Raw genomic sequence first — 16,096 nt, 5'->3', positions numbered from 1 at the left:
GTTACAAATCTACTAAGTACTGGCACTGCCCTGGGTGCTGGGGAAGGAAAGTCAAGAGCAGGCGAGCAGCCCCAGATGCCCTCTTGTCCCCCAGGCGCCAATCAGCGCTGTGTCAGTCCCAGGGCAGCAGAAGCACAGACTCCTGTTCTGTGTAGTTTTGACCCACCGGCCTAATGAGTGAGCCCTGCTTTAGAGGAGAATCTTCTTTTCTAGACATATTAATTCCAACAATAAGTTTAATTTTAATTCTTTCCTAACTTGCATATTCAGACAATGAAAATATAATACAATAGAGTAAGTCACATTGAACCCTCCTTCTCTCCCAACTATCTACCTGCACTTTGTCTTGAACAAAGCAGCTACCTGAACACCCGGACCATGTTCCAGGTCCGCTCCATAATCCAATGAACTGGTCATGCTCCCAACCACCACTAGGTGGGGGTAAAAGTCAGAGGCAGGAAGCCAATGCATTCAGGACTGGAGGTTTGATGAAGAATGTCTAAGGTGTAACTCCTCCCATTATCATTATCCGGCTGTTCTGAACTTCTAATTGGGTAAAGATATTAGCACCAAGAACTTTTATGAGTCCTAGAAAAATAAAAGCTAGATAAAAGCATGAACAACAATGCGAACTCCCTTTTTTCAGAAGAATGACTCCTATGACATAAAAAAACCTCAATGAGATAACCCTCATAGCGAGGTAATGAAAAACTGAATACTTATATTGAGTGTCTGCCGCCTGAGAAAGAGACTGGCTGCTAGTTCATATCTGTATTTCGTCTGACTCCATGCTTAGATCCAACATAGTCCAGAGAATATCAAGTTAGGGTTTCTAATTAAGTAAATACATTAGTGCTGAGAACTTTTACTAGTGTTAGAAAAATAACAGCTGTGCAAATCACGGGCTAAACTGTGAACTGCCTTTATGCTAAAAGAGCAAGTCCTACGACATACAAAATATCTCCCCGAAGTAACCCTCACACTGAGGTAATGAGAGTTTGATACTTCTTTGACCTTCTGCTGACTGAGAAGAGAAATTCTGCCAATTCACATCTGTAGTTCATCTGACCCTATGCTTTCCTGATTTAACCTGCTTTAATATCAAATACGAATAGCCCAGGATATCAAGTTACTTCGAGTTCCGATGATTCACTGTGTCACATTGCTGGGCCTTTGATCTTTCACATGCCTCTTTCTGCCTGGAATCTGCTTTACTATCCTATGCGTGTGTGTGTTTCAAATAGTTACTAAGCTCAATGCAGGGAATGAAATAACGCATTCTCTCTAACTCAGGTTTCCACCCCAGTGACACAACGAGGCCAGGGCATGGCTGAAGGCAGTGCAGCCCGCACAGGTGGGAGAAATGTCCTAGGAAATGCAGAGAATGTTCTCCCAGGAGCCAGAGGGTGGGGGTGCGGTGGGACAGCTTTCTCTCCCGTGCGTGGAAAGCAGGCCTGCAGAGGGACAGTGTGACAAACAGAAAAAGCAAGCTGCCCGATGGCTTGATGGCTTGGGCTCACAACGTTTTCAGCAAAGCTAAGAAGAGAACACACGGAGACGGTACCAGGAGGTCGGACAACTGGGTAATGAGGTCAAAATGGTGCTTTCTGCCAGGCTCAGGACCCAGGACTTCCTTAATCCTTTCTGCCACTGAAGGCTTCTGGGCAGGGGAAGAGGTGGTCAATGCTGCGTTTCCATTAATACTGAGAGGCCCCACATGCATCAGCTGTGAGTGCGGATTCCAGCACTGAGCCGGGGTTCAGATCCCACCACCTCCTACTCCTCCAGAGACCTTGCACAAATGATTCCCCTCTCTGTGCCTCAATCTGATGGTCTCTGAAATAGGGTTAATGAGACTCCCACCTCATCGAGTGGTTTGAGGAAGCCATACGACAATGCAATTGTTATATTTGACATGGCGCTCTGGCGGGGCAGGGAGAGGGTGACCGAGGCAGCAAATGGCTGCAGAAACCAAAGCAGGGAATGCTGAAGGAAAGGTGGAGAAGACAGGAAGTGGTGCAATGAATGAGGTAAAGGAGGCAGAAATAGAGAGGGTGGAAATGGCCTGGAGAAGGCAGGGATGTGAGGCCTAAGAAAGGGCCGAGTCCCCAGGGAGGCTCTGCTTTCTTCACGGGCAACAGCTCAGAGAGAGCTGCACCCTCAGACACGGGGACCCGGGAGGAAGGTCGGGCTAGGGGATGACGGGTAAGAAGAGGAGCGGACCCTTCCCCTCGTCTGCCTGTCTTCTGAGATGCACATGGCTGGTCACACAGGGTCTGTGTCCCCGGGTTACACGTATTTTACACTCTGTGCCTCCCCACTGCTCCCACATCAAGACCACGTCTCGGTTATTTCTGTCTCCTACGTGCCTGCGCTGTGAGATGTCTGCTCAGCAGCGTTCTGACAGGAGAGGGAGGGAGGGCTGAGCTTTTGAATGACGGATGAAAACACAGACGATAATCACATTTTTGTTACCTGCTTCAGATTCAGGAGGAGAATAAAACTGACCATCAGAAAGACCGCCAGGTATGAGTGCCGCCCTCTCCGAAGCATCCTGAACTATCAGGAGTCCTGGAAGGGAAGAAGTTCAGAGGCTGAGAGTGACGTCACAGTTCTGGTAGCTTCTCGGCGAGGTAAGGCACAATAAAATGGTGTCGTTGCTATGCTAAAAAAGAGAAAAACCCTTGCCAGAAAGAAAATCTTTCAAACAAAAAATAAGTTTTGTTATTACGCTATGAACCAGTGCTGTGAGGGCACGTGGCAGCAGACTTAAAAACCTGCCTGTGACTCAGGGGATTCTTTGATTCAGTATTTGTGGCCTCTTTCCCTGGAGAACACTTTCCTCCCTGCAGAAATCACCATAATCAAAACCAAAGCACAAAGCAAAACCACCTGGTAAGTCATACAAATGGCCTCCAGTACTCACTTCGTTAGGGAAATAGCAAATGTAAGGCACAAGTGGAGAGACTTGTATAAATGTGGAAAGCGTCAGTAAGATGGGGAAGAAAGATTTATTATTTAAAAAGGTCCCCCCAGAAAAGGGAATTGAACAAACACAGAAAAGGGGAGGAACTGATGTGGAAGCTCAGGACGGGCGCCCGTGAGCACAGGGAGCACTCGGCGGCGAGTCTCCTCTGGAGCTGAGCGAACACAAGAGAAGCTGGAGGAAGCCGCGGCCGAATCGCAGGTGCAGGTGTGAGCTCACTGCCTGTTCGTGACCGTGAGCGTACCCTCTGCTCCACGTTTTCATCGACGCCAGTTCTGCCCTGTTAGTGCCTTTGAACATGGTGGCATCACTCTCGCATTCAAGCCCCAGTGACACTAACAGCTGATATGCTTTCACCCAAGCTCGATTTGATGTTTATACACAAGTCCAAAAGCAACTTCCATCAGCTGTACCTGCCCTGATCCACAACAGGTTTTCATACAAGCACAGAGGACACACGACAGAAGACTTATCTAGGTCTGGTTCAGGTGTTTAAAATGCACTCTTGAATAATAATTCTGTTCTTATAGATTTCTACTCTGTCAATGAGATTACTCAAAATAAATCCATTTACATGTTTACTCATTCTCCGTTATCCCTTGAGGTTACAATCATACTTCACTTTCTCTAGGACATAGGACCTTACTTTTCCTATTTTGCAGGGCAATCTGAGCCAGACGCACGAAGGACCTAACCACGGCACGTGGTAAAAGGCCTGGGTCTCTGTACTGAGTTTCAAACATGTCACCACCAGAGGGCAGATGTGGCCCGTGGGCTTCCACTCAGGCCATCATGCAGAGAGGAATTCTAGCCCCATACTGAATCATGCAGCTCAGTCCATCACTGGGCCTTCCTGGTCAGTATCCACATGAGTCCACGCAGGAGATGACGGCCGCCCCGCAGGGCTCATGGTCACAGATCGCTAGGAGTCCCTCCGCTACTCACAGGGGGAGGTGGACCCCGAGCTGAGCACACGTGTCTGGCTGCTGTCTTCCCCCTCCCGCCCTCTGGGTTCCTCACTCACCCAGCACTCTCCCCCACCAGGCACCCCCTGTGCCAATTGGGGCCCCTTCCAGGCCACCGCCTGCTGTAAGGTAGCAACGTGAGACTTGGCAGGATCGCGGACTCTGAGACTTACTGTCTCAGCTCAGCCTATCCTGTCTGCCATCCCTGTGTCCCTAAGGAACAGTCCTCTTCAGATGCACAAAGTGCTTGGTGTCCTGGGACCGCCATCACTGGGGATAAGGAGGTGCTGGCTGTTTCTGCTGTCTGACTGTCCCTCTCACCAGGGCTCACACTTTCTTCCAGAGAAGTCTGGCCTCACAGCTCCAGAGAGGAGCCACGTGCTCTCACTGTCCTGTCCTCCGCCCTGCTCTGGATTTCTGCTGGGTCCTCTGCACGGTGGAGACCCGAGACCCGCCTACCCCACCCAGTGTGGCTCCCTTCAAATCTGACTTCCAGGCTCTTCCTTCTGGCTCGGTCCCCAGCCCATCTGAGGAGCCTAACCTGGGAGACACTTACTGTTTTCCTCTTCCGCCTCTTGAGGTAACACTTTGAAATCCAGGAACCACGTCTCAATCCAGGCAAGGAGGAACGAAATGATGGGGAGCACGTAGCCGAAAGCCCCTTGAGAGAAAAGCTGGAAGGACAGACGTGACCAGGAGAGGGAAATGCGGTTACCAGGAGCTCACACTGGAACACGAGCCTTCGCCAGTATAGACGGTAATTGTACAGAAAACGTGGGAGGCTGTACCTTTGAGAGGATCACTTTTGCAAGTAAAAAGGCACTGGTCACTGCTGTCGTCAGCTGAAAGACACATAACCCAGCACCATTCGAGTTAGACATTTTACGCTGGGAAGCCCCCTCCTCACAGAGAGACCTGTCGGCGCCAGAAGCACCTAAGGCCTGGAGCAGCTCTGCCAGCCCGGGCCCTCCCACATCACCCTGTCCCCAGCCCCTAAACGCAGACGGGGCCACAGTGGGCTTCTCCGTGGTGCCCAATCCCTGACTGGCTGCTCATGCTACCCCTCCTCCCTCGGTCTAGCAGGTCAGCGACCCTCCTCCCTCGGTCTAGCAAGCTGGTGTGCTGGGACACTCAAGTTTGTCCCCCCCAAGGTCCAACCTGCAAAGACCTCTCCCCACAGGAGGGACCCCTGGAATACAGAGCCAGGGCTCCCCCTGGTGGTTGGGGAGTCCAGAGACAATCCCACGGGTCTGGGCCTTGTCCCTCCTTCCCCCAACTAGGATCCTAGCAATGTGACAGCTGACCAGTGTGATGCCCACAGTAGCCTTGACTGACAGAATGGAGGTCAGGGGACATGGGTGTCAAGCTCAGGAAGTATTAACCAAGTGCAGGGTCAGCATTGTTAGCAAACTGTCACACACACACACACACACACCCCAGCCAGGTGAGCTCCCTGGAGGAGGAGGCATTTTAATTCTGACACTAATGAAATTTACAGTCTGACATTAAATGCAATGTAGTACTAACGTGCGTGTGTCACACGCATGACTAATGTGCGTGTGTCATCAAACATCTGACAACCTTCACAATCAGCAATGTCTTCTTACACGAGCCGCATTTTGTTACTTTTCTTACTGACATGTTTATAGTTATAGGTACATAAAACTAATAGATCATATAGAATATAAAATTCCAGTCATTGGTCTAATGTCTATACAAGAGAATTCTCAGTATTTTTCATTTTATTAACTTTTTTCCCTACATAAGTCAGTACTCAACATCAGCTCATCAGGAGTGAACATCATGACTTTTCTCCACCAGTGGCCATTCAGTTTTCTTATTGTATTCAGTGTAGAAACAGTACAACTTAGTTTGTCATTTTCCCAGTAACTGAAAACGTCTCTACCGACTTATTTCTGAATATGGTGCAGGGATCTTCTACGGAAATGCCAGGAGACGCCGAGTGATTGACGAGTTCACAGAAGTCTAGAAACACTAATGCCAGGATCAGCGTGGGTGAAAAATCTCAAACTGAATATAACAAGAAATGGTACAGGGCTTTTATATAATATTGGAGAAGACAAGTTTTTTTTTTTAATTTTTTAAAAATTTATTCACTTTTCAGAAACAGAGTGTGAGTATGGGAGGGGCAGAGAGAGAGACACACACACACAGAATCCAAAGCAGGCTCTGAGCTGGTAGCACAGAGCCGACGGGGCTTGAATCCATGAACCATGAGATCATGACCTGAGCTGAAGTCAGACACTTAACCAACTGAGCCACCCAGGCACCCCAGAAAGATAAGTTTTCTTAAGCAGGACTCCAAATATGCAATGTATGTGGTAAAAAAAAATCTGGCTACAAAATTGAGAATCTCTATTAATGAAAGTACTTTAGACAAAGTTTAGACCATTGATAGATTAGCTGAGGATAGTTGTGAAAGTTAAAACTCATAAAAGATAAATATCTAAGAGATAAATTCATTCAAATCAACAAGTAATTAATCAAGATCCCTAAAATCTTAATTAATTTTAATAATTTAACATATATAACATTTCATCTTTATTCGTATAGATGACATAGTTGTACTAACATATTATAGTAATATTTGCTTCATGTATATTTGTTTTTATAAGAATAATATATTACTGTTAATAGGAAATATAATTATAACTAACATCTTTATTTGCCTGACACTTTTCTAAGTGTTCTATCTGTATTAAATTATTTAAATTTTAGGGGCACCTGAGGGGCTCAGTTGGTTAAGCGACCAACCCTTGATTTTGGCTCAGGTCACGATTCAGGAGATTAAGCTCTGCATCAGGCTCTGCTTGGAGCCTGTTTGGGATTCTCTCTCTCCCTCTCTCTCTGCCCTGCCCCCACTTGCTCTCTGGCTCTGTCTCAAAATAAATGAATAAATGTAAAATTAAAACCAAAAAATTACTTAAATTTTATAAGCCAATAAAGTATTTGCTGATTTCCCTTTTCGCAGACAAGGAAGCTGAGATTTAGCGCAATGAGAACCGGGTCCGGTCACACGGCCAGGAAAAGTGGGCCCGGCCGTGGGCAGCCTGGCTCCTCTGGGTGCTGTAGCCTCTGCCACCGGCCTCCTTTCTGCTGCGCCCAAAGGGCACGGACGGCCAAGTGTCCGAGGGACAGACTTTAGTGGGTGCCAGGTATAAACAGAGACCCTCAGCTTCCTCATCAGCGGCCCAGGGCAATAACCTGCTGAAACAATGTGATCCTGTTTGGTGGCCATCAGGTTGGTAAAAACTATGATGTCAGATAATAAGCACAGTATTTAGAGACAAGGTGTATGTGTATTTCCTGGCAGCCGCAACCCCGGGATGACGTTCCCAGGGAAACGCGACTCCTAGCATGCAGAGACCCTGAGGTGTGGGTGCCAGCCTCGCTGGTGACAGCCAGTATGCGCAGCAGGACAAGTGCCTGTCACTGGCGGTGGAGGGATTCATGCAGTGGCTGCAACCAGTGGCAGAAGGAGCAGCACAGAGGAGCAGTGAACCTAGTGGATGGACAGATGGACAGATGGATTGACAAGAATGAGATTCCATTTGTATAGATGTAAAGATGCATTATTCGCGAGCAATTCTCTGTAGTTTTCACAGCTACATAAGACCCCAAATATACCAGTCAATCCTCTCATTCAAGGCTGGGGAAACGGGGGCCTTGCAAAGAGGAGATGCTGACCTAAACTCCCAAGCACACCTGAGTACACAATTGAAAAGCAGGTTTCCTGCCTAGGTTTTCTGGGCTCTTCCACTCACTAAGTTGAGTTATTTGCTGTAGTAGACTTCACTTACCTGGGCTCCAATGCAGAGCATAAGGTGTAGGACATACCTGCAGTGGCCAGCAGGGAGTGCTAGAAGGCAACATAAATAACATGAACTACTGTAGTGTGTAACCTCGGGAAGCACATTATAGAAAAGGAATGCGAAGTATGACAAGATGACCCTTTGCATTCACAGCAACAGCAAAATGAGGACAGAAATGAATCCCTGAAATACAAACATCCGAGTGGGTTACTTAGGTTACTCAGGGCACAGGCTTTGAGAGCCTGGCAGAACTGAAGTTCTTGCTGTGCTCTCTCTTAGCCAGGCAATCTCCAGGAAGTTACTTAACTTCCCTCATCCTCTGTTTCATCTGTAGCATGGGATGAATAACACCTACGTTACGCTTGCAACGACAGAATCAATATGTACAATGTTTGATGTTCAATAAAGGGTATTTGTTATTATTTATCAGGCCAATGATTTCTGTTATGATCTTTAAAAACAGTCTCTCACAGCAGGCAATCAACTGTTAATTCACAAGTGCTAGAGGAAATTTCTACAGGTTCTGAGGTCCAGCACTGTTAACTGAATGATTGTGCTTCAAGAACAGCTCACGCTCTTTGCTTACTGGCACGTGAGAGTTATTCCAGAGTTCTGCAATCTTCCTGAAATTTTCCTCATGATCCCTACTCTTTAGAGCTTAAAAGAAATGCTCTCTCTGTCTTTCGTTCCTCAGCCCCTCTTAAGGTAAGTTTTGCTGATTGAATAAAATCTAGTACTAATACTATGTTCGTTTCAGGGCTGTAGCTCCATCGTTTTTCTTGAACATTCTGGTGGAGGAATTTCTCTTGTTGCATTTTGTTTTAAGAATTCTCTTTCTGCTCTTGTGTGCTGGCAGATGCATACATTCTTGATTTTGAAACCATGCCCCATCTGGCCCAGCAGGGATTTTCCGGGACCACAGACACGTGTTCTTGCCTGGGACGGTCTGCTCTCAGAGCTGCTCCTGTGACAGCCTCGTGTCCCCTGCACGTGGTCTCTGAACAGAGGATGGTCAGCCAGAGTCCCTGCCCTTCCTCCCTTCCCGGCTTTGGTGATGACACCTGTTATTGTACTCTTTTTTTTGCTAATTGTCATTATTACCAGTGGGAGATGATGGCTCATTGTGGATTTGCTCGAATTTGCCTGAATTTCAGATAAACAACAAATAATTATGTAGCTTAAAAATAATTATGTGGTTTATGTCCAAATATTGCGTAGCACTTCGCACTTTTTTTTTCCATTAAATCTGGTGAATCTATGCGAGGCTACTTTTTCACTTGAGGAGCCACAAAAATCTTCTCTCAAATTAATGTGCTACACACACACACACACACACACACACACACATCCATTTACCTTGGAGGAGAGAGAGTCAAATGCAGACCAACCTAACTGATCCTAATGTTTTTCTAATAAGGTCGGTCAATGATTAGCACGTTTGCTCAGCTATTTAAAGGAGTCCAATGTGAGGAACGTCCAAGGAGCCTGACAGCCATCATTTGTAGACTGAGAACACTAATGTGTGCCACATAGAACTGTATTATTTCCAAGGATGCCGAAACCGAGGTTAACGTTTCTAAGGGGACTGGTCCCGTGCCTCACGCGTAGTGGGTGCTCTGATGTAGTTATTGGTTTTGATATGACAAAAGACAGGTCCACTCAATGAGAAGTGCCCACCGTAGAGAGGAGGGAGGGGGTGTCCGGATCCTGCCTCAGCTGCTCATGGTCCCGTGATATTGAATGGTCCACCTGCACCGGGGAGCTATTTTCTCATCTTTAATGACGAGGAACAATGAAACCTCAGGAACGAATGCTTTCTTTGGCCAGGAAGGAAGACCTTCCTCTGCCTGTTGGTCCTTCTAGCTGGACTTGGAATCAAAGTGATGAGACAGATTGATAGGAGAAAATCAAATTTAGTAGGCATAAGCATTGGGAAATTCCAAAGACAATGAGGCAACAAGAAGCTTAGGGGAGCTAAGGACAGCAGAGGACACAAAGGGGCCAGGAGCGGGAAGGTGAGAGGAGCTGTTTGGAAGAAAAAGCTTGCCCAATCATGCAGGTAAGTTCCTTAGGTAAAGGGGAGTCTCTGTTAATAGCTCTCTTGCTGGCACAGGCTCCCCTTTCCAGTGTAATTTGCTGTAGTTGAGGGCGAGGCACAGAGATTTTCCTGCATCTGGTGGGTTTTATTACCTTTAATTCAAAATCACCTTTATGGCAAAATAATATTTATGCCATCAGGGGAAGCTTGCCTTGGGCCCCTACACTATTCATCGTTAAGTGTCTAAGCTTCTGGGCTTTCATAGCAAAGTAGGACTCTCCAGCATGCTGCTCAGGGCTTGGTTTTTAAAGAGAAGTTACTCATCTTGGGGCGCCTGGGTGGCTCAGTCGGTTAAGCGTCTGACTTCAGCTCAGGTCATGATCTCACAGTCCGTGAGTTTGAGCCCCGTGTCAGGCTCTGTGCTGAGCTCAGAGCCTGGAGCCTGCTTCCGATTCTGTGTCTCCCTCTCTCTCTGCCCCTCCCCTGTGCATGCTCTGTCTCTCTCTGTCTCAAAAATAAATAAAAACATTAAAAAAAATAAAAAGAGGTTACTCACCTAAGAAAAGACGTGATTTTTTAAAAAAAATTTTATTCAACACACAGTGTTATAAAGGTATAAGTGGAAGATTGAAGAAAATATTTTATCCACAGTCCACTCATCAAAATATATCAATGTCTTTCCTCTTTTGGGCTTTCAGGTTTGTCCCGTTCACCGAAGGTTGACGTCATGTCTGCATCCATTTATTCCAGGTGACCAAGGGAAGCGGTCACACTGGACGAGATCTCAGACTCTCTGCGGGGCGGAGGGGAGCTGCCCCAGGTGAGGCGAGCACGCCAGCCTCTCAGAGGTTAACCGAGCAGGTCCAAGCTTCAGCACCTGGCCCTCTGCGCAGGGTCTGCCTGAGTCCACACCTGCTGTGACCCAGCCGCCTCTCTCCTGGGGCTGAGGTCTGGGGCCATCAGAGCATCATGCAGCAGCGGGATGACCTGGGGGGACAGGACGTCCTGCTCCCTCAAGTGCTGCCCAGTTTCTCTCTTCCTGGCGACAGCGGGGTCCTGATCAGAACCCTCCACTCTCCTCATGAGGGTTGGGTGAAAGCTTTGACTACTCTTTCTGCCCTGCTCAAGAGTTTCCCTCTATTATTTTTTAAACATGTGTCACTGTTGGAGAAATGTGATCCTTTAGTGCCACTTACAGAAGAGCACAGATGCACCACAGCAAGAAGAGAGGTAGAGGAAAGGAAAGCCATTGTCACTTGTTGACATACATTTTTGAGCCCAAGATGGAGTCCCTCCAGCACAGGGTGCCTTGTAGTCAAACCGAGACTTAGGTACCTTTCCCATCCCAGTAAATGCTACCCTTGACCAGAAACACCATTTATCCCAGCCAGCCAGTGCCCAAACACCAAGAATCGAAAATCTAAGGCTCATAAAACTCCCTCTTGCCCATAATCCCTGGGGAATCGTGCTCTGCTGTGTGTGAGGCACTGAAAGCCCCAATCCATGGATTATTCCTTTGAATAAAAGATATCACACTATACAAGATAAATTGTTTTACTTTTGTCATTTGACACATTCAGAGGAGTCCTTGTCTGGAGATTTGGGACAGGCTTTATTAAAGTGTCCTGGCCAACAGTTTTGAACCTTTAATCTTAGCAGTATTTGAATAACACTGATAACCATAATTGATAGAAACAGAGTTTTAAATGCGGACCATGTGAAATAAAATTTATTTTCATAAATCAATAGATGGTTGTGGATTTTCTCCCCCAAAGTAAGATTTCCTTACTGGTGACCATGTAAAAAATAGAGAAAGTAGGAAGAAAAGAGTTCACCTGATTTCTCCCCACCTACATTGCTTACCTAATATGGAGACTCTTACCACCTGCCATTTTGCTGTGTACGTGTCTCCCCCACTGTCACTCTCTTTTCCACTTAACATTTTTAGCACAGCTGCCCAGACACCTGCTTGAGGGTCTGAATGATGGCCCTGAAATATTCTTTTAGCAGAGTATTCTACTCAACTCTTCACCAACTCAGCACAACATTACAGCCTGCACTTGGGGACACTTGAGACTTGAATCTTGATTATAGTTGAGTATGTCTGCCTTTCAGTTTTTATCAAGAGGAGTTGCTCAGGAGCTGGGTCTGGTCATGGGTGCTGAAGGACCCAACCCTCCGGCCCAGCCAAGTGCCCTTTCTGGCCGTCCCCACTGCCCTCTCCCTCCAGGCTGTCAGCCTATAATTAGCATAACTAATTACCATAAATATATCCAGGGGGCCCTGGTATACTTGGCATAGCTGAAATGGAGCCTTGATTTCAGTAGGAAGTCAATGCTCCCTTTATTTCTTTAAATTTCATTTCAGATGCGTTCCTCAGCTGACCCTTCACAAGGCCCCGCCTTTACCATTTCTGAGGATCTGATCCTGGAACTGCAGGACCTGGTCCCGCCCCCTGGTCTGCACCGCCCCTGCTCTCTTCCCCCTCCCTCCCACTCTCTCTCCTTTCTCTCACCAGTATCTGCTGGCACCACCTGGAAGCAGCAGCTCAGACCCTCTCCTGACCTCTGCCACTCACCCAGGTGGTCTCCTCCCAGCAGGTGCAGCCACTATGTCACCCTGGGCTTCTGTCCACCTGCCAGGACTTGGAGCCAAGCCGGGTCTCCTTGCAATCCTATGCGCCCTCCTGTTTCCCGGTAAGTCTGGACTCCCTCCCCTGTACCCAGTGTGGGGGGTGGCCTGGAGCCTCAGGGGCTTCCTCCAAGCAGCCTTGTGGAGGTCAGACTGGAGCAGCCAACCTTGATCGTGGCACGCACTGGCAGCTCGGCCATCCTGTCCCGCCGGGCTAGAACCAAGTTCAGCTATATCCTGGTACTGCCACAAGGAGGGCAAGTCACAGTGACCTTAAATAATGGGACCAACATTATGTTATCAAATTAATGCTGAATAAAGTCTAAGAATATGTTCAGAATCACGATTTTCAAAGTTACAGTATCCATTACCAGTTGCCCACACATCCTAGTATTGTGGGAACATTGATGTCCATTACCTCAGAGCCACGTGGTAAAATCTCAATTCTAAAACGTTCCAGGCACGCCTGGAAATCCACGTTAACTGTTTTGTATCGGGTCTTCTTCATGTTCAGCCCCGAGAACGGGCTAAGCCCTAACTGTCTCATAGAAATCTTGTATTGCTTTTGAATTTTGTTTTAAAATGTAGTTTAAAAAGAACTCACGCATCTTAGAATGTTAATAATCACTGCGTAATATTGAACACTTACAGACAACAGGTGATGGTTAGACAATCTGATGGTTAGAAAGACCTGGAACCGGTTCTGTCTTGATCACTTTTCTCCCTTCCTCTCACACAACCTTTGTTTCTTTTACAAAACAGAACCTTTTTTTGCTCCCGATTCCCACGGACTCCATCAGCCAAGTTAGAGGAAAGGTTCATGCTTGGAGAGCTCAAAGCAGCTTCTTGGGCTGAGTGTGGCTTTTCCCCTGTGGAGGACAGACACCAAGTGCTACAGAGAGTGGCACAAATACTCAGGACTTGCTTTATGTCTCTTTTACCCAAATGCAGATGCTGGAATGAAATCCTCTGAAGCGTATTACACACAGTGATGCACACAGCTGTGATTTCATTCAGCAAATGTGGTCTGGCACTTTTACTGCCTGAAAACACGATCTGCCTCCTTCTGTGTAAGGTTGCTAGAAATTGGCTTCTCGTGATCTTCACCAGGAAACTGAGAAGATAGACTCTCACTTAAGACTTTGTGTATCCCTGTCTTTGCGGGCACTGATGTCTCTCCCGGTCAAAGAACAGGAGTGGGTGCTGAGGGGCATAAAGGGTGGACTTCGTTGAATGCCTTCTGTATTCCCCTTAGAATTGATTTTCCTCATTTCTTTACCCTGCTCTGTGCTCTAGGAGGCTAACGCCCACGGACTACACTAATGGACATCTTTGTTGTGATTTCCACTGAATGTCGGCCAGTGAGAGTTGAAGTTCAAAGGAACCATGACCTCATCATTTGACAACAATTTCCATTCCTTGGGCACTAGACTTCCAAACCTGTGGATCCAGGGCCCTGGGAGAAAAGAAACAGATTCTTTCAGTGGGTTAATTGGTATAAAAGGGAATGGCCACTCCCACCTACACCTCTTGGGTCCCGAGCACAAATTCTGTCTCTGGGGTAGAAGGCCCTGTATGTTGGCCCCAGGGGAGGATGCAGCCAACCCAAGGCCACCTGTCAGGAGGGAACACTGAGCTCACTCTGCTCCCAACTCCCAGCCTCCTCCTGATGCTTCCACTGACTGCTTCCATATAACAACCAGAGAATAAGGAAACCCATCCATGCAGTCCATGAGGGTCTACTCGTAATGCCCAGAATGAGGTAAAGAAAGATGGACAGTCCATCTGGAGGAGCAAAAGGAAGAAATCAAGCAGATGGTCACTTAAGTGGGTTATGTTTTCCACCAAATAAGTAAAATAAGCTGGGGAATAGGGGGCCACTTTGAATTTGCTTAATGTTTGTTAACTTTACAAGAATATATGTCGGCATTTGTGAGCAAATTTGGGTTGTCTCAGACCTGCTGCCCTACCCAGTGGAGCCTGGTCAGGACACTATGAGGGCCATTCATGAAGCCATGGCTAAAGGTCACAGTGGGCACGCATCTGAGTGAGTTCCTTTGTGGGCATTCTGCCCCAGGACCCTTCCTGCTAGTGGAAGGGAAAAGGCTAACAAAAATCACATATCTTCTCTGTTTAGTGAGCTAGTTTTAGCAGAAAGTATCAGGGAAAATACATGGAGAGCACTCAAAATCCCATAACCAGACTTAAATAAACACTCACAATGTGCAAAGAGGATGATGCTTTGGAAATCTGTAGCTGGCAGAGTTTTATTTTCCCATATACATCATGTCACTGGGAGCCTTTCTCAGGTTACACCAAACATTGACAGATACCATCCACAAAAGCAGGCAGTGGCCGTGCCCAGAATAAGCTCATTTTAAAAGTTAATCATGAGTTGGGGCGCCTGGGTGGCTCAGTCGGTTAAGCGTCCGACTTCGGCTCAGGTCATGATCTCGCGGTCTGTGAGTTCGAGTCCCGTGTCAGGCTCTGTGCTGACAGCTCAGAGCCTGGAGCCTGTTTCAGATTCTGTGTCTCCCTCTCTCTCTGACCCTCCCCCGTTCATGCTCTGTCTCTCTCTTTCTCAAAAATAAATAAATGTTAAAAAAAAAAAGTTAATCATGAGATAGTGAGCTTGAAAGTCAAATTTAATTGGAAAAAAAGCGATTTTCTAAATTTCCCAATCTCCTATTTGATACATTGGTATGCAAGCCTAGCAAATTAGGAACACAGAAATTCACTATTGGTGCTAGATGCAGATAAGTGGGGGTGTGGTGTCCACAAAGTTTGCACGCACCCCGAGACGAAAGGCTAGGGGTTAGCATGTGGTGTGAGATGTTGGGGAGAGAGAAAGTGAAGGTACTTTCTGGTTCCCTTGTCTCTGAGAGGCTTGCCCCGCAAAGGATAGAAACTTCTTCAACAGATACCCAAAACCCGGGGTGGGGGGGGGGGAGAACCTGAGAATATCTGCCTGATGTCAAGCTCTGGAACACGGCCCTAGAGGAACACCACCAACAGTGGAGACATCGGCACAGACCAGCCCAAACCAGCCCTGACTGTCCCTCCGGGCGGCACGGGCTGGTGACCCAGATGCTTCTTAGCATCTGTGAGAGGGTCAGGGCGCCAAGGGGACCACAGGAGGCAGCAGCCGGGATCTGGATGAGAAGCTGAGTTGGGAGCTTTGCATCCCAAGGCGTGCTGTGAGTTGGTAGGGGTGGGTTCGGGGCTGGTAACTGCACAGGACAATTCAGAGGGAGAGTCTGAATCCAGAGAGTGGGGCCAAGGGCTGGAAGAGGGCGGCAGGGAGACTGTGAGAACTAACTCTCCTCCTGGGTGCAGTGATGGCAGCAGGAGGCAGGGAGACAGAAGGATGAGGAAGGGGACAAAGGAGACAGAACTAGCCTGAAAGGGGCTGTTCTAAACCAGAGGAAACTGTCTTCAGTTGGTAAGCTTAGTGCCTCCTCCAGCATCAGAAGGAGGAAGAGATGACACGTGTGAGTTCAGCAATGACGACGCTCCCGTCCCCTGCCACGCACCAGAGATGTAGCCTGGGTTTGCTCTAACCACTGCGCCCTGCTCAAGGTGCCTGCGTGAGGGGGGAGGGGGCACCAGTGGGGACCACAATCCATCCCATGCCCACCACCGT

General features: G+C 47.6%; 1 protein-coding gene and 1 long non-coding RNA gene across 2 annotated transcripts; one reads left to right on the top strand and one right to left on the bottom strand.

The window, feature by feature from the left end:
* Positions 1-484: 484 nt before the first annotated feature.
* Positions 485-4,898, bottom strand: LOC124524280 (STARD3 N-terminal-like protein). Its single transcript, XM_047096451.1, has 4 exons — positions 4,740-4,898; positions 4,508-4,625; positions 2,476-2,571; positions 485-546 (listed from the first exon to the last, which is right to left on the bottom strand). Exons 1-4 carry the CDS (start codon positions 4,830-4,832, stop codon positions 500-502), a joined length of 354 nt encoding a protein of 117 aa, XP_046952407.1. The 5' UTR covers positions 4,833-4,898; the 3' UTR covers positions 485-499.
* A 7,462-nt stretch (positions 4,899-12,360) lies between these two features.
* Positions 12,361-14,845, top strand: LOC124524031 (uncharacterized). Its single transcript, XR_006965151.1, has 2 exons — positions 12,361-12,518; positions 13,750-14,845. It is a non-coding gene; the product is annotated as an uncharacterized LOC124524031 (long non-coding RNA).
* Positions 14,846-16,096: the final 1,251 nt, after the last annotated feature.

Source organism: Lynx rufus, unplaced genomic scaffold, assembly GCF_022079265.1.
Source record: "Lynx rufus isolate CCGP_SWC_20201006 ecotype Redwood Valley unplaced genomic scaffold, mLynRuf1.p SCAF_4, whole genome shotgun sequence".
Lineage (NCBI taxonomy): Eukaryota > Metazoa > Chordata > Mammalia > Carnivora > Felidae > Lynx > Lynx rufus.
The sequence above is the reverse complement of the archived record's forward strand: the minus strand, read 5'-3'. Positions and strand labels throughout refer to the sequence as shown.

What these genes read in the sequence shown, in the direction of transcription:
- LOC124524280 (XM_047096451.1), bottom strand. Translation starts at nt 4,832, where the DNA reads ATGTCTAACTCGAATGGTGCTGGGTTATGTGTCTTTCAGCTGACGACA. An exon ending in CAAAAGTGATCCTCTCAAAG is followed by an intron (nt 4,626 to 4,739) that starts GTACAGCCTCCC and finishes CTGTCCTTCCAG; the next exon opens with CTTTTCTCTCAAGGGGCTTT. An exon ending in AGAGGCGGAAGAGGAAAACA is followed by an intron (nt 2,572 to 4,507) that starts GTAAGTGTCTCC and finishes CTTCCCTTCCAG; the next exon opens with GACTCCTGATAGTTCAGGAT.